This window comes from Falco punctatus, assembly GCF_963210335.1.
Source record: "Falco punctatus genome assembly, chromosome: 3".
In the NCBI taxonomy this organism is placed as follows: Eukaryota; Metazoa; Chordata; class Aves; order Falconiformes; family Falconidae; genus Falco; species Falco punctatus.
In genome coordinates this window covers 82,217,119-82,239,985 of record NC_137582.1, presented here as the reverse complement: position 1 = coordinate 82,239,985, position 22,867 = coordinate 82,217,119, and the positions used below count along the sequence as shown (strand labels likewise).

The 22,867-nt window shown below is 40.3% G+C and overlaps 1 protein-coding gene across 4 annotated transcripts in view; it reads right to left on the bottom strand.

The window, feature by feature from the left end:
• Positions 1–22,867, bottom strand: part of ADCY2 (adenylate cyclase 2) — a 229,328-nt gene that overhangs the window by 148,979 nt on the left and 57,482 nt on the right. For all 4 annotated transcript variants that reach the window (XM_080381755.1, XM_080381756.1, XM_080381757.1 and 1 more), the window contains exon 3: positions 14,894–15,055. In XM_080381755.1, the coding sequence (XP_080237881.1) occupies positions 14,894–15,055 (162 nt within the window). The remainder of the gene's footprint in view (positions 1–14,893; positions 15,056–22,867) is intronic.

Sequence of the window (22,867 nt, the reverse complement as noted above, 5' to 3'; positions counted from 1 at the left end):
GCATCCCATAATGAGACTCACAGCCTGCTGGCAGCGACCCCCTCCATCCACAGGGTGAGCTGGGGAACCACCTGGTTGATGGTTGTCACACCTAGACACTGGAGCTAAGGGCTGTCCTGTGACAGCCCAGTGAGGAGCTGGGCCAGGGTGTCCTATTTGCTCCAATTGGGTTATTGGGGGTTCCTCTGACATTGTTTCCCTGCTCCTTAATATTTTTGCAGATTAGCTTTTAAGTAACATAGACCTAAGAGTCTATCCAGCTGATCTAATCTGAGAAGAGTCGGTGGAGTCTGGAGAGTACAGCCATGGACATCAGCAGAAGGCTGTGACAAGGGAAGTATCCAAAGCTCTTGTGAAAGCAGAGGTATGTTCTTTTCCAGAGAGGACTGGCTGGGTGCAGCTGCCATGGTTTTAGTCCAGTAGTAGTGTGAGGAGAGCTGGAGTCACTGCTGGGGCTGGTCCAGCAGGCCTGAACATGGCTTTCCAGCACACCTTCTGGTCTCCTCCCATCAGCAGAGCTTTGCCACTGGAGACTCAACAGCATCAGTCTTGCATCCAAGCTCTGCATCAGGCAATTCAAATGCAGAGCTGGGTTCAACACTGACTCAGCTGAGAAAGGGGTGTCACAAAGCAGGATCTCTATTTGCACTCTGCTCTAACTAAGCAGGGGCTTAAAGGTTACTGACAAAGCCCAGGACTGTTGACACAAGCAGATCCAGGGAGGATTCAGAACATGTTTACAAAGGTTGCTGCTTGCTGTCCTGGGCAGGCCAGCTCTGCCCATGTGCAACCCCAGGATTTGACTCACGAATATTTTTAGCTAATGCAGCTCAATGGAAGCTGAAATTGTATAGCAGAGAGAAAATAACTAGATAATGGTTTAGGGGACTACGTGTGTAGCATGTACAAGAGACTCTGAAGTGACTTGGTCAATACCGATAACAGTAGAAAGAGAATCATCTCTGCATTCAGGGGTCATCAGTGCAGCATCAATAAACTGAACCGAGGTGAGAAAGTTAGCCACAAACCCAATAAAAACATTCACTGTTTAAAATGCTGGATAGCACACAAAAAAAGTATCATCACTGATGACTGAACAGCAAATGAAATAAAATTTTAGACCAAATAATGCAGAGCATTATCAAAGGTGCCTTTTTATCCACGTTTTAAGTTTTCAGCATTCCACTACTCTTACTTACTAGCATTTGTGCTTTTATCACCATTTTTGCAGAGAATTTCCATCTGTTTCTTCTTGTTCCCTCTGTCCTTTTTGCTGCATGTTCTTTTTCTACATCGTGACCATTTCTGCTCTTTTAAGACTTTCAAAGTGTTACCCCATGCTTATTTTACCAAAAAGGGGGAGGGCAAGCAGAATCCAAGACAAGCCCTAAGGGCCTTAACCAACCTAAGTGGATTTGATGTTACAAATTTAATTAAATGTGATAAATGAGTGGACCTAAATAGCATGTTAGCACAAAAGAACTGCAGTTGAAATGCCACCACTTCACTGCCCACTTAGGCTCAGAGGACACCGTCACTACAGCAACAGGCTCTCCAGGTGTCACAGGGGGAGCACACCATCTCCTCTCTCTGTTCCTGCCCACTGGCGAGTCAACTGGAGCAGGCAGACAGCCTGGGAGCATTTATCATTGTCACTATGAGCTGTTCTTTCCACAGGCCAAATTTTAATGACTCTTTCCACAGGCCAAGCAGTGTGTAAGCATCCAAATCATCTCTCTCAGAAAGAGAGCGTGCATTCATGTGTGTGTATGCAAAGGTCAGCAACAGTCAGCATTTAGAGACCATCAGCAAAACCCAAAGAGACCTCCCGCAAAAGCTGAAACTCCATCTCACCACCTACATACTAGAGGAAACAGGATTATTGTACACCTCATATTTGCATTCAGAGCGTGAAGCTCTCTCACACAAGCTGCTGCAAACCTCCTTGACTAATCCAGTTTCACTAGAAGTATGTATGTGAGTAAAAGCTCAGCAGGACACCATCTCTTCCTGCCTGCAAAAAATTTGGGCAAGACCTTTCTCTATGAGTCTTGGGACAATTGGCAGCAAATAATGCTAGTAAATAGGACAGGCTACTGTGTTTAGCCTGAAAAAATGTTGCTGTGATAGAGCTGTTGCTGAACTAAGACCATACTGAGGGAGACAGCATTCAAGAGAAAGATTATTCAAAGGTGAGCCTTCGAAATCTTTTACACAAACAGAGCAAATCTCAGTTTTGGTTTCTAGAAGACAAGAGTGATCTGTGTTGAGGAACTCAAAATCTCACGCTTCAAAGCTTGAGCTACTCATTTGCATGGGAACTGGCTGAAACAATTTACCCCAGTTTAAAACTGGCCAGATGAACTTTTAAGTTCTTTTCATCCTCTTCTGAAGTAGCAGATACAAGCAACAACTGTAGGAAGGACAGGCACTGGGATGCTGAATAGCTAGTCTTCTGCATGCATGGAAGTCTTCCCACTTACAGGATCAGTGGAGCCAATTATTCTTGCCTAGGAATCAATGAGAAAATTTCCTTTGGGTCAGGTTGCTAAGGATGTGGAGGGCACCTGCTTCCTTGTTCAGCACTGAGAATGAACATTTGCTGGGACCATTTAGGGTGATTTTGCTCACGTGTTTGTTTCTTGACCTGCTGAGGCCTCAATTACTAACCAACTATCAGTCAGTTCTGTGCATCTATAAGCAGTCAAATATTCCAGAGACCTCTACTGTTTTGACATTGGTAAATCTAAATTATTTGTTAAAACAGTGTAAAGAGCTGTGGATTAACTCTGCAATTGTATATCCAAAGGCATGGGAGCTGGCCTAAGGTTCAGGTTTAGAAAAAACTCTGCATAGCTGTGTTTCCAGAGCAGCATAAGTACTTCCATGCAGCTTGAACTCCCAAAGCCCACGGACCTGAGCTAGCTCGGTGCAAAACCAGCTTGCTTACTTCAGGCTGTGTTCTTGTACCTTCTGAGCTGATAAGCTGCTATACATCTATGAGAAAATACATCCTCAAAGGGACAAAGAAAATAAAACTGCAAACAGATTAAGAAACTTTGTCTGTTTTCAGGCTACTGCTATCCAAGTTAAAACATATGGAAGAAAACCAGTAACAGTGGAGGAGCCAAACACCAGCTGTAACTAATACTGTCCCATTTAGAAACTGATAGAGCTATCAGAGTCCATGCGGGTGACCTCTGCAGCAAATGTGCAGCATGTAGTCTTTAGTATATCCAGAACGTGTCTAAACTGACAGCAGATAAACATGATTTCTTATACATAACTAGTGAGAGGCATGTGAGAGACATGATTCCTTCTCAGTCTCACACCTGGCTGTGCGGTGACAGACGTACTCCAAGAAGGGAAAGAATATGCTGTGTAATAACCAAAGGTGCAATCCCTGGGAAGAATTAAGAATTACTTCAGGGTTTGCAGATGATGTTCTCCAGCTGTGTCTCCACTGGTAAACCAAACGAGACTGGAAGAAAGTTTTGAGCTCCATGATCATCACTGCTGTACAGCTGTTATCTTGCTCACTAGCACTGTTTTAATCTGGGCCAACCGACATTTTCCCAGAGCCCTGACACATCTTGGGGGCCAGAACACATCAGGAATTATTCAGAGACAGCTGACGCTTGGCTGCCCAGTTTGGGGAAGAAAGAAGGGTCGGGAGTTTAGACAGGTGAACAAGGGCTGTGCCACCCAGCTCCAGTGCCAGAGAGAACAGCTCCCCTTCTACCAGCAGTGCAGCTGTAGCTGCCAAGAAAAAAAATAAATCTGTGGCAGAAGTCTGTGCTACCTCATTTGCTTCTGGCCTCCACTTGCTTTTTTTGGGAGCATTAAACAATTCCATCACATGCTTCCACAGTGCCTACAACATTGGCACTTGGAGGCTGTAGTTAGTAATTAAAAGCCAGGCAGCTCTGCAGCCAGCGCTTTACTGAAACACACCAAGGACTAATATACGGTAGAAGTGGGCTGAGGGAAAGGAGGGCTATCCAAGCACTTGTGTGAGCGAGCACTGGCAGGAATGCACAAGACTGTAAATTTTAGAAAGTGACTGCAAAAGGAATGACTTCTCCTACCTGACGAGCATCTTAGCATTTGGGGATAGCAGAGGACAAATAAAAAGATCACATCCTATTGCAGGCATGTCTGAACAGATGGGGGCTTGAACCACTGCAGCTTTGGGAAGTCAGTAATTTTGGAAGGGGGGTATCTCAACTTGATTCAAACTCACCAAAAGCTTCTCTACACAACAAAAGGTGTTTGGGTTCCTGCTCCCTCTTATTTTATACTGCACTGAGTGGCTGACAGGATGAGGAAATGTATCCACATCTTGATAGTCAAAGGCATTTTTCTTCTACTGAATTCTTGAAAATAACATGTAGGGATAGATGATACCTGTACAAGTACATAAAATGACAAAGCGTCGTGTCTACAGTGAGTATCTTGCCATGAATTTTATGCTTCAGCTGCAATGAGAAGAGAAGCAATTCACAATAAATTTCACAAATACCAAGCTGTAAAGGTACTATGTAACTGAAAAGACCAGGCAATGTCTGTGAAAATGGGAAGAAAACAGCAAAACTAACTCAAATGAAGGAAATTAAAGGTTCTTTACTCTAGAAAAATTACCTGGAAGGACCGTATTACAAAAATCTGAATGCACAGATTTAGCCTTTCCCTAGTAAGTTATTTACATTAAGGTCATCCTTAAAAGGATATGGAATACAACTCCCTTGCAAAAGGTATTCTGTACAGTGAAAGTTTAGTTGCTGGTTCAGCAATGTTATGCATGAGAGGAAGGCACAGCCAGTACAGCATGCTGCTTTCTGTTCCAGCTTAGAAGCCCTGGAATTTCCAGCCAGCTGTTTAACTATTTTACATTTCTGGACATACAGCAGCCTTAGGATTGAGCATTCTAACATAGACATGTTATAACTTCATTAATAAAAGACTGGATTTGTTAATCAAATAGATATGTATTTTGGAAAATTAAAACTGCTAAAAAATTTATTTTTAGGATAAGAAATGTAAACTGAAGTAGTGTAAGACTGATAAATATACAAATTCATTTCATTACTGATAAAAATACTAAATGGAGTGGTCACAAAAGGCAATCTGATCCTTTCAGTAAAGGTTAAGAATCAATGCTAACTGGAGGTATTTCAATGATTTTAAACAAAGGATGTATTTCTTACTTGTCTTCTGTGCTTTGATTATTTCCTACACATCTCATCAGAACGATTTTCTATACATTTCTTAGATGCTGGTTTTGGGCTGAGGGTAAATGCTGCCTTTGAAAGCCCACATTGCTGCCTGCACACATGCTTTCACTTCACCATAGCATGCAATTCTCAGACTTTGCTGAATTTTCTACCACATTAAGTATTGCGGGTCTTCTCTTTACAGCCTTAGGGACTTTCTGGAAGATGTTCACATTCTCTCTGTTAATGCTTAAGTATTATGAAATGCACTTATGCAATCTCCTACATATCTATACTCTTGGTGGCAAATGCGCTCTTCATAAGCATATCCAAACTGTACAGATTGTCTTAAAGAATGAGTGAAACACAAAGTATACCTGCAGTTTGTAAAAATTAGTTAAAAAAAACCATAGCAGATGGTATTTCAATATCTGCCCAGATTTATGAACAAAATCAGGAGTAAAGAAACATATGTAATAATAAAAAAATATGCCTACTGTATTGTGTCATGCAGGACACAGCTTTCCTCTGTCAAAACAGGTTTGCAGCTGCTGCACACCGCAGTGAGCCAGACTGCTGCCCGGGTGGGGAGCACAAAGGGAAAAAGGGGTGAGGGATGGGACATCAATAGCTGCTGCCAAAAGAAATAGCCTCCCTCCTTCAATAGCAGTCATTGCCCTCCACCCCTTCAGCAGGGACAACAGCAACTCATTCCATTTAACTGTGTGGGAGAAAGCAAGAGTTGTATAAGCTGCATTACCCTTCGGAAGTTCCCCATCTCCTTCAAAAAGAGGTATTCAAGGGAGAAGGGTACACTCAACCTACAGCAACAGCTTTTAGCCATTCACACTACTAAAATTCCTGAGTGCTTTAAGCTTTCACTGTGTAGCTATACAGCCCAGGGGTTATACAACAATGATTGTACTTAAAGACATGGTCTTTTTTTCCCAGGTGTTTTTTTTTTTTTAAATAAACATGATTTTTTCTTGTACTGCATGATAACAGCATAAACCAACTCCTATTCTGTTTCTGAGCCCTAGAGCTGTAAATTTTCTTCTTTTATTAGCCAGTGAATACTGAAGCTTTTTAATTTTATTTTGCTGTTACGAGTTTAAATCAGTGCTCTAAACAAAAGGTATACACCTATATGCTGCCCATTGATTAGAACATATAAATGTATATTATAGATGCCATACCAAAGTTGCCTGCCTTTAAAAATCCAGCCCATCATCTGATACTGTCAATTTCATATTTTTCTAGGAGCTGATGAGACATAGAAACATAAGAAAAACTATTAATTCTGAAAAAGCTAACTAGATCTACGGAAATATTTGTAATTTTGATATGGTATGTTCTTTTAGAGATTTCTGTTAAGTACAAATTGCAAAACACATGTTAAGCATCATCAAGGGCTACAAAGACGATGAGGGGACTGGAGCATCTCTCTGATGAGGAAAGGCTGAGGGAGCTGGGCCTCTTAAGCCTGGAGAAGAGAAGACTGAGAGGGCATCTTATCAATGTATACAAATATCTTAAGGACAAGTGTCAAGAGGATGGGGCCAGGGCAAGGGGCAACGGGCACAAACTGCCACACAGGGAGTTCCAGCTGAATGTGAGGAAGAGCTTCTTTGATTTGAGGGTGAGAGAGCCCTGGAACAGGCTGCCCAGAGAGGTCGTGGAAACTCCTTCTCTGGAGATCCAGATGCAATTCTGTGCAGCCTGCTCTAGGTGAACCTGCTTCAGCAGGGGGTTGGACTATATGATTTCCAGAGGTCCCTTCCAACCTGACCATTCTGTGACTCTGGGATCTCATGAATCTCGACAGAAATAATCATGTAATTTCTGTTAGATTAAATGATCAAACGCTGCACACAAACACACACACAGGAGCACAGAGAGACAATGGTGATGGGAAGCCTGAATAACACCGAGCTACCCCCAGGCCCATCACAGGAGCCATCAGCCCACCTGCACAAGCCCAGAGGGGAAAAGAGGAAGAAAGGTGGGCAGCAACCCAAATTAAGGACCCCAAGGAAGGGACAACCTGCCCAGGCCCCTCTTCAGGCTGTCCCAGGGGAGTCTCGGCCCAATGTCCAGGTGCGACACCCATCCCCATGGGTCATCAGGAAGAGCTCTCCAGATCACCTCTTGGACTATGGGAGATGACTGCCCAAGGGCATGGACATGTGATAGATACAGGGCAACGGAAGACATTACGGGATGTTTAGGGCAGGAATCAAATGTAGGGAAAGACTGTGGTGATTTGGGGAGGGACATCAAAATAGAGGGGAAAAGAGAGCTAAGGGGATAGAAAGGAGTCCGTTGCATGTAAACAGGTTACTTCTTGTTACACTGGCCTGGCCATGCCCTGTGTCTGACCACTGCAGTCTGTCCTGTCTTCTCATTAAACTCAATTTCTAACCCTTTTCCTCGGTGAGGGACTCTCTAGTCTGTGTGAATATGTGTGTGCAGGTCTGTGTGGTGTGCAGCAGCTGGGCTACAGCCACAGCCCACGGGGGGCCCTGTCAGCGGCAAGTGCAGGTGTGCAAGTGAGCACTAGCAATGATAAAGCTGGACCAGCTGGTTGGTAAGTGACATGATCTGGGCGACTGACAGAGAGATGTCCATGTATGTGTGCATGGCTGCAAGCGAGGGGGGCAGTACCAACAGCTGGAGTGGGGCTTGTATGTCCAGGTGCCAGCAGCTGGGGAGACTGGGATCCAGGGGCATCTACTGGGTGGACTGCGTGCCTGAGCCCAACTGAGGGATCTATGGTATGTATGCATTGATATATGCAATACACCATATCAACTGACAGACCTTCATCCCGGTCGGCCAGAGAGGGCAGCAGGATGGGGCCACTGGTTCTCTGTGTGAGCGCTGCATGTGTCAGTCTGTGCAGCCAGCTGTACAGCCAGCTGTACATAAATGCACATATTTGTTGTGTACATGTGTATAAACGCAGTGCACTTTTGACAAATAGAGATCACATCAAGTTAACTGGTTTCACTGTACAAGACACATGAATTTTCCAGACAGAAAACACATACATGGCAGATCTTGAATTTTAAACTTCATTAAAAAAACCCACACAGTACAAAACCACTAGTTACGCCAGAAAAGATAAAGAAGAGTATAAATGCCACCTGTGGAAGAAGATACACAACGTAAGCCAGAAGGCTCCTGTGGCTGCTGAGAGTCTGGGATAATCTCAAAGAATCAGTACAACAAAGGCAGCCGTACCAGAGGGGGGTTTGTTCATCGGGCGATACCTGCTGAAAGTGCTCTGAGGGCTGAAACACCTAATGATCCAGCCACTGGATCTCCAATAGCAGGCTTGTGAGTAGCCAAGAAGAGGAAGGCCTGCCACATGCTATCAGAATTATCCACCCAATTCTGAAGAGTGTCTGTAAGATTAAATCTATCAGCATTTTCAAAGAATAGGCGAGGTCCCATTGCAGCCTGCAGAATTAGACCCCAAGAGGAGGCGTCTGGAGCACCAACCCCCTCTACAAAGGAACAAAATGGCTCTAGTAGCAGCAAGGTTAGAGATTCAAACTAGTAGCAAGAAAGTTTGGAGATTCAAATGGGAGGACGGGAGACTTTGCCTGATTGTGCAGTTAAAAATCAATGGCTATGATGGCCCATTCAGGGAAAAAAAAAAACAACAACAAACCAAACAAGCCAACAGTGGGCTGAAAAAGGGAAGGTGGCTTTATTTAAAAAAAAATTAAACTCCCAATTTCTTAGTCACTACAGATCTTGAAACAAATTATACCAAAAGCTCGTGAACCAGAAGTCAATCAGAAACCACAATCTGGAGGTACTCTAAACCTAGTTCATGCATATACACCAGCAGATCACACAAGAATTAGGTAGCAGCCTCATCTTTAGCTGTCCACAGCACATAGAATAAAATCCGTATCATAATAGGAGACCTCTGCCTCGCTGATGGAAAATGCACAAGATCTTGTGGATGTAGTCTGGGAATTTCCCAATTCAAATGTTCTTGAAAATAACATTTTCATGTAGCAATTCATTTTTTTCCACCAGGAGAGATCATCATCTTAGGATTTATCCAGGCTACCAGAAAGAAACTGATCACAAAAGCAAAGACGAAACACTACTTACAAAAAGCTGTTACATATTGTTTCTGTTTGCTATATGAATTCTTGAACAGAGTAATAAATATATATATACACATACACGTACACATGCATGCTGCCCAGTTACAATTTTGTGCCTCTAAAAGGGACCCTTTTATACAATGCTGCAAGGAACTGCCAAAAAAAATCCCAAAAGGTATGGAACACTAGTTTAAAGAAAAAAAAAAAAACAAAACACAAAACACAAAACCAAAACATGAATAGCAGTTTCTAGTGATTTAGCCAAGGCTTGGAAAACATTTAGCCACAACTGATGAAAAAAGATGACAAGAACAACAAAATTACTCATTGAGAGAGTAAAACAGTAATACTTTTTTTGAAATACTAGAATAGACCAAAAAAAACCCCAAAGCACACACTCCTCATATATAACATAAGGAAAAAGAAAAATGGAAGATTATAGTTTGTTTAATTATTCTGGTTAGCTCTTTTTTAACAAAATAAGAGCAAAATTACCTCTGCCAACAGTATCAACCCATTATGAGATCAGAATGGTTGAGCAGTTGAATAGAGCAGGGAAAACACAAGTATCTGATTAGAATCTGTTCTGGTTTGGGAAGAAATGGGTTATGTGTTTATAGCAAGGGATAGCAGGGAAATACTTTCCCTTCCAGCAATAACTGAAAGGGATGTTAAGTTGCGAAAGCCGCCTGAGCCAAGTGCCTCAGTGCCATAACTAGAGCCGTGTTCTCTTGCAGCAGTCCTAACCACCACGCTCCCAGAGGCAGACAGAATAACATCCTCTGTTTGGCAGTACGATGCTCACCTGGAAAAAGTGGGCGGAATCCCAGATTCCAGACCGTGTGCCTTTTAAGGATTAGGATTAAAATTATATATATTAAAAATAAATAAATAAAATAAAATTGATCTCCGTACACACAAAGTTACTTTTTCATAAACTGAGACTGGAACACAGGACTCTTTTTTTTCCTCCTCCCTGTCACAGATTCCGTAGCTGTGCATTAAACTCCCCACAGAACTGCAAGGGGAGACTGACTGGGTATTTCACTGTAGAGTCTGTGTCTCTGTGCTGAGCGCTGCAGCACACTAATCCCTTTGTAGACCTACCCCGCGATTAGCATTTGGCACTGCTGCAGCTGCCTCCAGCATGTTCCTCTAAGGCTAATGTCCATGTTGCAAGAAAGACGTTAACGAAACACAAGTAAGGACTCAAAGAACTGTGAAAGTGATGAAAGGCTGACCTAGTGCAAAAGCAGACAACTTATTTATTTTACTAACAGAAAAGTTATAAGGCAAATTCATGATATTCTAGAAGTACTCTCATGGGAGAACCAGAAAATGGATACTATTGGGTCTGTCAGTCTACCGGCCAGAATAATTAGATCCAGAAGCTGGATGACAAGGCTAGGCACATTCCTATTAGGACACAGGAACAAAATTTTAACACTGACAGTCAACTCCATCCTTGCCAATTTTTAAACCAAGGCAGATTCCCTCCCCCCCAAAGACGTGCATAGGTCAAACGCCAACCAGTTTATGTAACCAGCAGAGTGTGTTGAAGGATTCTTTAGCCCAGCAGGAGGCTTGTATCTCAGTATCTCTGGCTGAAACCAACACTGGATAATCAAGAGCATGCTAAGCCTTACTGAAGCCAATTTTGGGCATAAAACTTTACAGAGGACAAAAGAAGTAATGACAAAACCAGTAGGATAGGCTCTGCCAAATCTCAAAATAAGTGTAGTGGGTTTGCATGGCAAGGTTTTTGTCATGGCAGTGCTACAGGGGTGGCTTCTGTAAGAAGATGCCAGAAGTTTCCCCCATATCCAATGAAGCCAATGCCAGCTGGATCCAAGATGGACCCACCACTGGCCAAGGCTGAGCCCATCAGCAGTGGTGGTAGTGCCTCTGGGATAGCATCTTAAGAAGGGGGGAGGTGGGGTAAACCTGCACCAGTGGAAGAGAGGAAGGAGTGAGAGTACGTGAGAGCAACAGCCCTGCAGACACCAAGGTCAGTGCAGAAGGAGGGCAGGAGGGGCTCCAGGTGATGGAGCAGAGATTCCCTTGCAGTCCAGGGAGGTAAGTCTGTGGTGGAGCAGATATCCACCTGCAGCCCATGGAGGGCCCCATGCCAGAGCAGGTGGATGCCCAAAGGAGGCTGTGACCTGTGGGCAGCCCACACAGAAGCAGGTTTGCTGGCAGGACCTATGACCCTGTGGGGGACCCACGCTGGAGCAGCATGTGAAGAACTGCAGCCCGTGGGAAGGATTCTTACTGAAGAAGTTCATGGAGGACTGTCTTCCATGGGAGGGACCCCATGCTGGAGCAGGGGAAGAGTGTGAGGAAGAAGGAGCAGCAGAAACAACGTGTGATGAGCTGACCTCAACCCCGTTCCCCATCCCCCTGTGCTGCTTGGGGGGAGGAGGTAGAGAAATCAGGAATTAAGTTAAGCCTGGAAAGAAGACAGGGGTGGGGGGAAGGTGTTTAGGATTTGGGTTTATTTCTCATTGTCCTACTGTGTTTTGATTGGGAATAAATTAAACTAACTTTCCCAAGTCAAGTTGGTTTTGCTCATAACAGTAATTGGTGAGTGATCTCACCCTGCCTTTATCTCGACCCACAAGCATTTTGTTGTATTTTGTCTCCCCTGCCCAGCTGAGGAGGGGAGTGACAGAGCAGCTTTGGTGGGCACCCAGCGTCCAGCCAGGGTCAACCCACTGCAATAAGCAAATGCCTCTGAACATCAATTTTTCTCTACCAATAGACTGAAGGTATGATTAACTTCCAAAATACTATGGGATGCCAACCAGAGTTACTGGAAGATGCTGAAAAATTGCAGAGGGTCCAGCAGAGGGCTACCAAAAGCATTATCAGGCAGGAGAACTTGACACAAGAAGACTGAAAGAATGGTGTTTGTTCAGTCAAGAGAACAGAAAGCTCAAAGATTTAATCTAGGTCTTCCAATACATAGGAAGCAGTTATAAAGGAGATGTGGGTACTCTCTACAGAAGACTATTTTCTATATATACAGGATACGTATGCTATAATACCTGATGTTTACCTGCAGGTAGTTTTGTTACACCACTGTCTTTCTGCTTCTTAAGTGCATACCACTGGTTCCCTATCTGTCCTCTAGAAAAAATTTCCATGCCAGAAGGAAATAGACTGTTCATTGCTAACACTGTATGCATTTTTTCTGCTTTGTTGAAGCAGTAGCCCTGAAATCAAAATAATCAAATTTTGTCAAAGACAAGCGTAGCTCCACAAGCCAGATTTGCTCTACTTAGCCTTGAACGTGCTTCTGTAAGCTTTAAAATTTCAGTCTACTATCAGTTCACCATCTCTGGGCTTTAGTGTCCAAACTCTGCAAAGCAGCTTGAGTCCAGATCTCAGCTATATATTTCCCCCCCCCCAAAAAAAAAAAAAACCATTCAGCACCATGGTTCTTTTAAACAACTATACCCCAGCTTTTTGATTTGTTGCTGTTAATTACACACACTTATCCTATACCAACTTGAGGTATATCACTGACAAATGTTATTTCTCTTTTTAGTGTAATCAGTATCTCTGATCTAATCCTTTATTTGTAGTCTCAATTTTCAGAAGCAAAGAACACAAAAACATTTTTTTGCTTACACTCCAAAGTATAAACAATAGTAATCTAAAAGTGTACAGAGGGCAAACGGACTGTGAGAGTGGCATTTAGTCCCTTCCACACTTTCATAAGAACGCAGTGCACTCAGTACCTTCAGTAACTGCCAAACTATTCAGAACATTTAACACATTTTACAAAGAAAGAAAAGAAAATTAGTAACATACTGGAAATCAAATACTCTTAACAAATGTACAAATTGCTCGAAGACTTTCACTCTGAATGAAACAGGAAGTCACAGATCAGGTGAAAGACACTAATTGTACATCACAGCCCATGATTCCTTTCTTTTTATTCTGGAGACATGATATGGTTAAAAATATAACACATTCTGAAAGCACTGGTTTAGATATACCAAATTTTAATGGTCTAGAAAGATAGCCAGGAAAAATGAAATGATTCTGCAAACAGCAGCTCCAACCCAAAATGCTTTTAGGAAAGGAGTGGCAAACATTAATACCGTTTTAGCAGTATATCTATACCCAGAATAAAAGCCATAAGTTGACAGAAAACCAAGAATAACAGTGTCCCTGATTTATTACACTACAATTATCAATAACTGTATTACTGAATTACTAAAATACTACATTGACTGCAGATGATCACGGTCCTTGCTTAACATACAGCACAACTTGGCAACTTCTGCAAAAAATATGCAACTAACCCAAATGAGCAAGAGAAAAGCAAACCCGCTTATCTCATTATTTAGAATGTCTAAACAAAACTAAATATTGGAACGTATTTTGTTTGTGACCTTCATTTTCAGTATCTCATATAACACAAATCTGCAGCTGTATCTGGAAACAAAATGTATTTTCCTGAACGACTTACAGGGCATGACTTCTGTAAAATCACTGCAATTTCAAAGTTATTGAGACACAATATTTTTCAAAATAAAGCTCAAGTAAGTTAAAAGGTAAGTAGAAATTATTTGCTTCGTTCTTCATGCTGTTCACAATAAATAGCATGATGTCTATCTTTCTTATTCTACTGGTATGTTTATAAGAATGCTTACTCTTAAGCTTCAGTATCATTTTGATGCAAAAGTTAAAATACTTCTGTTTCCCTAAAATGACTTAACTATATAAAAAAAAAGATGTATTTTCTTTTCAAAATAAAACTATTTTTTCCTTAAAAAAACAGATTTCTGTCAATGATAGCTGGAATCTTCACAGTACTACAACAAAAACTGTAGTTTTTCACCAATTAAAAGATCTTCTGCAAAACAGTAAGGAAAAACAACTCCTAGCATTTGGATTTTTAAAAATTATTGATCTGCAGTATGTCAAGTAGTAAAGTACCAGAGCTGAGTTACAAGCCAAGACTCAACTTCAGACACAGATGGGTTTCCTAAATGTCATGGAGTCTGGAACCAGCCAGTCCCCTTCAGTCAGTGGCCCCAAGCAGGAAGATGCTGTAAATTTCTTACAAATGGCTGAGAATTACAAGACAAGCCCTACAGCAGACTTGGAGAGGGCAACGTCTTCACAACAGATCTTTAACCCAGCAGACATTAGGGTATTCAAAGGAACAGTGCTTTTTTGAGTCAAGGATAACACTGGTATCTGGAAAAAAATCCTTGGTCTTGGAAGTTGGGCTTTAATGAGGTGAGCAGTATGGTTTACATACCAGAGTCGTAACGAATCTAACACAGTACGGCTGCATCACACAATTTTTCAAGCATTGTGGTAAGTGCTACGTTGCCACAGATTCCACCAGTTAACGTGCAATTCAGCAAGACATAACATTACTGACGCCTCATTATTAGAATGTGACTACCTGTGAATTAAGTCTGTAGCAATTCAGAAATAAACTTATACTCCCCAGCACCCACTGAGGCACTCCTGGCTCATTTACCAGGCTATTAAGTGCACAATTAATCATTAATTCCACAAAGCACCTACCTGCCAAACCAAGTGTTCCTTTACAACAGCTGTGCCTGATAGACAGACGCTCAGCACAATCGTATGAGATGCAGAGGTCAAGACGCTGGCAACTATAGCATCCCTCATGTTGAAGGGCAGCATGGTATACACCACAAAAATAATGAACAAGAAAAATGACACCTGTGCAAGACAGCAAGACAAAAAAAGCAGCATGTTAATTTCACTTTGGAATAACATTTAAAAAGTAGTATTTAATAATGAACCATCTTCAGCATAAAGCTACACATCAGTTTTTTACAGGAAAGTTACTGCTAACCACTGCAGAAAATTGATTTAGGAAGAACTCATTTTAAAAAGAGTCAGAAACTTTACATTATATTTTATTTAAGATGTGAAGTTTTAAGATACTAAATCATAGTTCAAGAATTACATGATACTCCATTTTTTTCAAATTTAACTTAAAATTTATCTTCAATTTTTTGTTTTATTAACACCCTGTTTACAGTTAGAATTATAGTTCTTTTGGGACTGGTGGTTTCTGATTCTGAGCTGCATTACAAAACAATTTGCCAAACCCCTTCACAGGGCCTAAATTTCAATACAGAGAGATTTCATTCATCCTGATACACTAAAAATTCACAATTTAATATAACACAACATTATGCAAAAAAGCCCAAGTTCAGCCAAGCATTTTGGTTTAATAAGGTTATACTTTATGTGTATCTATGTGATGTAACTCAAATTCCATTAAAACACTGTATTTTAAGCTAATATATTTATCTGAGCATGAAAGACAACTTCAGACAATCAAAGTCCATAAGCAGAATTAACAGTTAGCTTCTTTTAAAGGGTACTAGCATCCACACTAACTTTTTGGGACAAACTCTCCAAATGCACAACCCAGCCTGTAACAGCAAAAGGGACTCCTTCACTATACATAAAAAGATCATATATTTGATGGTATGCATATGTGCCAAACTTCACCACATATATGAGAAAATGTAACTAGATTTTGGACACAGATTTTGCACACATAAATAGGCAGGCAATTCTGAATATGTGTCATATTGCATATATTTATATCCCTATGTAAGCCTTTCCATCAGTTTAGTTGACTTACAAGCTTATCAACCATCTAACGGTTGTATACACACAGTATTTAACTCATAAAGTTCCCAAGCAGGTGTGAAGAAATAATAATTTTGGTGCTCATTTCCCTTATTGTCAGTTTTTCTTCACATTTACATGGTGATGATTCCATAGTCAAAACTGAACCCTAATGTATGTGTACCTAAAAGACAGTGGTGGTACTCTTCTCCACCATGGAGACAGGATTTGATGGAAGAGGAAGTCCACCTCTGTTTTCCACTCAACTTTCTCTGATTCCACCATTAAGAATAACCCAGCTCCTCCCTGGTCACTCATAATCTTTCTGATGCTGCCCATCTGTCCCGTATGCTCAAGAATAAAAAACTTCTATAGCGTGAAATGAAATGAAACTGCAAAGGACACGAGAGATAATAAGAAAATAAAGTAACAAAAAGGCAAAGGGAAAACTTTGTTTCTCTACCCTTTCAAACTGCCAGCACAAGGAAACAGAAGTGTTTCATACCTGTTTAGTTTCAGTGCTCCCTAAAAGTTTTAACTGTGATCAGGTGTTAGTAAAACCAACAGCAAAGAAAAGGGGGTACAAATTTGGTCTAGATAAGAGAAGTATGATGATATTTATTTATTTATTTATTTATTTTCTGTCTATCTATCTATCTATTTATTTATTTATCTATTTATTTATAATATGCATTTATATATATTTTTATATTTATATTTACACATATTTAAGTATGTTGTTTTCAAATTGTCCTGGCTGGGTAATAATCAACTGTGATACTGCGAGAATTAAAATTAAATGATAGTCTCAAAACTTGGGAAAGATGTAGAAAGTTCTGGCAGGCTAAAGAAAGGAAATAGAGCATGTGTCTTTGAAAGGCTGGGAAAAAGGCTAAGGAATTAAGAATTGGTCAGCTTAGCTTCAATTCCTGGAGTAATAACAGATCAAATAATAAAGCAATTCATAATCAAGGGTTCTAAAAGTTAAGAAAAAATGCAAGTAACAGCCAGTGAGATTTTGCTAAGAAATCATATTAAAGCAATCTCATCTTCCTCTGTCATGACAAGAGACATCAGGGTAGGAGGAAAACCTGAATGATCAGTTAAGCAGTAACAAGGGATGTGAAAGGTCCGCTGATACAGGCATAAGACAAATGGATGCCAGAGGCAAAATACCTTACCAGCATGTAAGACCAGCTGCCTAAGACTTGTTTCCAGTTAAAAAATAGTTTGAATAAAAATCCTGGACTTTAGTCCTGGAAGAAGGATTTCAAATGTCTCTAATCCCAGTGACTTTTCATGAGAACAAGGTTTTGTTGTTTCTAAGTTTAGCTTTCTAATTGACTAGGGGGAAGATGACATTTACATATTTGTGAGAATTTTATAATTTGAAAATAAAAAATTATCCTTCTCTAACTGTCTTGGTTTCAAAAAATAGAACTTGCATATTTTCTGTATTTGAATATGGTTTGCCTTTACAGCCAGATGAAATGATCCACCCCACTTGTGAGGTACGTGCTAGATACTTACTAAAACTCATTAGTGGATATAAGATATATTATGATGCTGTTGCTTTTCAGCTTTGACATAAAATAGCCTACTAAGCACATTAAAAACTATTTTGGTATCAGCTCCACACTTGTTATACTGCTGTAAACAAGTATCCTTTCTTTAAGTTACCCTACTACTTCCCTTGGTCAAAACAAATGGGTAATTTCAACCTTCCACAACTACAATCAAAGAGAGTTTTTAGAAGTTTCAACCCCTCTTGACATTACACATTCAGACCTCAAATTCTCCGTTACTCACCGTCAAACAGGCTGAGTTGTACTGGAACTGTATTAAAGAACACTTCATAACAAATTGACTGTCAACTCTTATATTTGCATCTTGAAATTTGAGTCTGAGAATGCTGCTGCAAAGCAGGAGAGCTATCAGTCATGCTAAGACAGAAACTTATCCAAAATGCATGTAGGAATGGCTTCTGTCAATAGTTCTTGATTCTTGCCCACAGTCATCGTGTTTTATTTCCAGCAATGGCCTAATGACCCAAGGAGCTGAGAGCTCTGTTTATCACAGAGGTTCCTATTTTATTTCACCATGACTCAGGAATATTCTCCCCAAGTACCCTGAAATAAGATGCTACTACCTTTCATCTTGATAGCAGAGATGCATAGTATCTACAGCTTGGGACCTTCCAACATATTTCAGAATATCGCTGTATTTAAGTTTGATGCTGTAGAAGTTGATACTCAAAGGCTCCTAAGTAGGGTGGTTCTTCAGGTACAAAGAGGAGACAGGCCCCCTGGACTGAATCACAGTCTGCAGAATGGACAGCGGCCCTTGACCCTTTTCATTATCTTTTTGTAAGAATTAGCAGAAAATTGCTGATACAAAAGTTAAAAAGCAATGACATCACGTTCTGAAGGACCTCACTATCCCATTGCAAGAGTTGCTAATGCATGTCACTGCACGTCTGCACTTGGTGTGTGTACCCATCAGTAAACACAGTATTAATTTTCAGTGCACTATTTTTATTAATTTTCAGTGCACTATTTTTATTAATTTTCAGTGCACTATTTTTGATACTACTAAAAGCAGCCTGTTCCACCGAAGTGTGCCATAACCACAAAGCTCACCGCTGTTTTGAAACTGTGTTGGAAGCAATCTTTGATGTGAGTCATCACTATGACTGCCTAGTTGAAGCATGCTTCGTGTCCTGATCTGAACTTAGATTGCTTTAGGAATTTGGTACTCAGAGACTTTCACCATGAGCTTGTATTATACATACCTTGGAGAAGGGGAGCATTTGGGCGCTGATGGTATACATCATAGCATGTAGCATTCAATTTTGGTTAACACTGATGTAACATCTTACAGTATGTAGCTTTCCTGCTTTGATGGAGGGGTATCCAGGACTCAGGCCCATCATTCTTAACTACCAGAGCTTAGCAAACTCTGAGTGTATTTGCTGCTCTCTATATCTCTTCTCCCACACTTCAGTAGTGCCACATTTTCATCTACTACATAAGCAGTTCTTTTCCATAGTGATTTAAAAGATGATGAGCTTCCATAGTGTGGCTGTCTAGATGGGTATGTAACAAGACTATTTTTCTGCAAATTTACTGTAGTGATACCATTAGAGAGGCTCAGACACCAAATGGTATGATGACATCATGGTGTGGGATATCACTGATGATCACAAACGCTCATTCTTTTGAAAGAACACAACATAAACCACTAGGTAAGCATCTTTATGCATCTTGAAAAATGGAAAGATTTTGGTAAATCAAGCCCGTTCTGAGTATTTTTTGTGTTGGCATTTTTCTCCCAGCACCTCCAGATGAACTGTGTTGGCCACTCCAGCCTCTAACCTATACTAGTGACTGTCATCTAGGAGAACTGGTATGACATTGGCAACCCTTGATGGTCCACAGACATTGCTTTGGAAAGGTCACTGGTTTGGGCTGTGATGCACAAACTGCAGTGGACCAAATCCATTTTTGGAGCCCGTGGATCCAACCTGTTCTCAGAAACTTTGTCTCCCTGGTGACACCAGTTTCTACTGAGTGGCATCATCTTAACTCTGAAGGGTATGTGGAGTAGAAAGTTTCACATATTTTACACATTAAAGTTGTCCTTCCTAGCGCATAGGGGGCCACAGGGGATGTTGCTTTTGATGCCGAGAGCAACTATACAAAAATACACTAATCATTCATTTTGTATGAATTATGTTCCAACAATGACTCACAATTTCCCAGCTATACAGCCTTTTTAAGATTGTGTTAAATGGCTAATCATAACTGGCTTGACATATGTAAAATTCACTCAATTTAATGTTACTCTGACCAGAACCTCCCCTTCAGGAATATGACATCTTGGCACTGAAGCATGCATGCAAACCTAAAAGGGCTGTTTCAGCATGAGCTAGGGGAAAGCACTGCTTTGGACACAGGCAATACTAACAAGGCTACAGCTAATAAAGTGTCTGTAGTTATTTGGGACAACTTCTTATGCACAAGTGTAATGACAGTAAAATTCTTGGGAAGATAGTACTACCTTTTCACTGTGTAACCAGAAAAGACCCTGTTCCCATATTTAAACTGTTAGACTACAGATATTCATACTAAGTAGGCCAGCCAACTCCAGGATCACTTTCATAGGGTTTTCAAGATCAGCTTCCTCCTTACTGTGTAAAGGGAGTAAAGATAGATCAGGTAATTAAACAATTTTCCCTTGGAGACACCTGGATTACAGCTACTGATTTCAAACGTTGCCTGTATAAATAACATCACATAAGAAGACACTCTAATTCTTCTAAATGAATGGCTATGTTTCATAATAATTGGCAGGACCTACTAATCTTACCAAATAGTTACAGATGCTATATTCATGATTTAACAAAGTAACAAAAAAAAAAAAAATTAAGGTGTAAGAAGGGTATTTATACAAGCTATATACTGTGTTAAAACTTTGTGTAGGCAGAGTAAATGTTGCAAGTATGTAGAGGTCTTTGCCATTCTACTACTGAATTCTAGACCTCAAATCTTCAGACTCAGACTTCTAAAAGCAGGTAATGTTAAAGGAGCAAAACAAGCTACTCACATAAAGCAAAAATATGAAGAGTATTAAAATCAACTTTGTTCTGAGTCATCTATAAAAAGGCTTAAATTATGAAAGCACTGGATAAGGTAAAGGTGGAATTGTTGTTCGCTAAACCCTGCAACACTAGAACAAAAGGGCACTCAATGAAAATAGTAGAAGATTGATTTAAACCAGATGAAAAGGAAGTAGATCTTTACCTAGCAGACAGTGAACTCCTTGAACTTGCTGCCACAGGAGGTCATAATGTGCCAGCAGGTTCAAAAAGAGATCAGTCAAAATTCATGGACACATTGTCCATAAACAAATAACAAAAAGACAGGGTAGGGATGTTCACTCTGATACCACTAACGCAACTGTGGAGGCTGGCAAGGTATGAAGGGAACAGACCACAAAAAGTGATCAAGCTTGTGTGCTGCCTTTTAATAGCAGCTTCTCTTAACGTTCTTGGAGACAGAACATTGTGCTAGATGGATTGTGGTCTGAACCTGAAGGAAGTTTCTTGTGTTCTTGTGCTAAGAGTCAAACATACTTTGAAGAACAGAAAAAGAAGAAAAAAAGAAGAGAGGAGCAGAGCAGAGAGAAGAGGGAGAGGGAGAGGGGAGGAGATATTATTACTTCACACATTTTTACCAAACATAATTTTTTATTTTCTAATAATTATCATTGAAGTAGTAAACAACCCTGTAAATCATGTATTGTTCTTCATTATGGAGAACCTCAAACTAATAATCCCTTTCTTTTGTGCAGAGGTCTAGGTTTAAATGTCACCAGGAAACAACTAGTCATTACAGCCTCTGCCAAAAAATTAACTACAGCCATTAGCAAAATAGCACAGAATAAAAACAAGTTGACTGCAGGAAAATGGATATTTTTAAATAGCTGTGCAATAAGGAACCTTCCAACATGTGGCTGAAGTCACAGATTAATATGACATTAAGATGAAAGACCCCAGAAAAGGAAGGAAAATTCACATTTGAAACAATAAAGATATAATCTGATTGCATGCTGTCTACTACGTGATTGCTATGTCACATAATCTTTTATTTCACTGAATGGGATCAGTGAGAGGGATATGGGATCTGGAAGGAGTGACTCAAGGACCATCAGCAGTGACCTAATGATCCACAAGAATTTTTGATCCTTCCTGCTACAGAAGAGGGGACCAAAGCATCCCCAAAGAGGGGGTGTTACCATCATCACTAGCAGCTTTGAGATTGTTCCTGAACACACTCGGAAAAGAAAGAATTTGTTGCACCCTGTAACTCCCACTTGTACTATCATTCTATTGCTCACTTGATTCTCCTCCGTCCACTATGTCTTGTCGCCCTTGTTTCAATCACAGCCTGGGCTAATTAGTCAAGCAGACAGATTTTTTCTGTTACAATGCTGGTAGATCCCTGCAAGCAGAAAGAAAACTTCATAAAGCACTATAAAGCCCAACAATAGTATGTGTTTGCAATGATTTGAGTCTCCAACTGGATCAGATGACTATAAGCTATGCTTTCATTTTTTTTTCAGTGATAAGACAAGTGAAAAGCATCTGAGAGAGAAAATACATCGTTCATCCTTGTTATTCTTCCCTCCTGTGTTTTGAACAGATCAGAAACCTACAACAGCAGGAATAATTCCTGATCATCACAGCTAGAATTTTCTCAGAAAGGGACAGTTGGTACCCTCTGTAATGTTGCCTTAATAATTTTTCTTTTTTTTCTTTTTTTTTCTTTTTTTTTTTTTAACCTAAGGCCAGTGAGAAAAGGATTAGAGCATGTTGTTAAAGTCAAAACCTTGTCTTCCCATGCTACCATGAAAGTAAAACCAGATATATATCACACAACTCTAAAATAAAACACAATTCTGAAGTCAATTGCAGTTAAATTAGTGCATTTTAAAGGTGGAAAATCAAAAGAGAGCCAAATGATTATATGGGATATGTAAACAGACTGAAGTCCAAAGCAATAAAAAATACTTTCATTTACACTCCTAAGGAGGTAATTCTACAGCACTCAAGCACTTTTGCCTCAGATTTAAAAGGAGTGTAATAAGAACATACATTGAAAACATTTTTAAAGTTGCCCTAAGAATGAAGAAGCATACATAAGTGGGAAAGAAACATAAATTGCATAAAAACCTAACCTGGCTAGAAAGGATGTGAAAGTCTATGTTAAAATATGACTGCTTGCACAAGAACAGAAAATATGAGCAATGACAGCAGTTAGTTTAAATCAGAAATCAAATTAACTAGTAAGGGCAGAAAATGAATACATTACATTTCAGGAGATC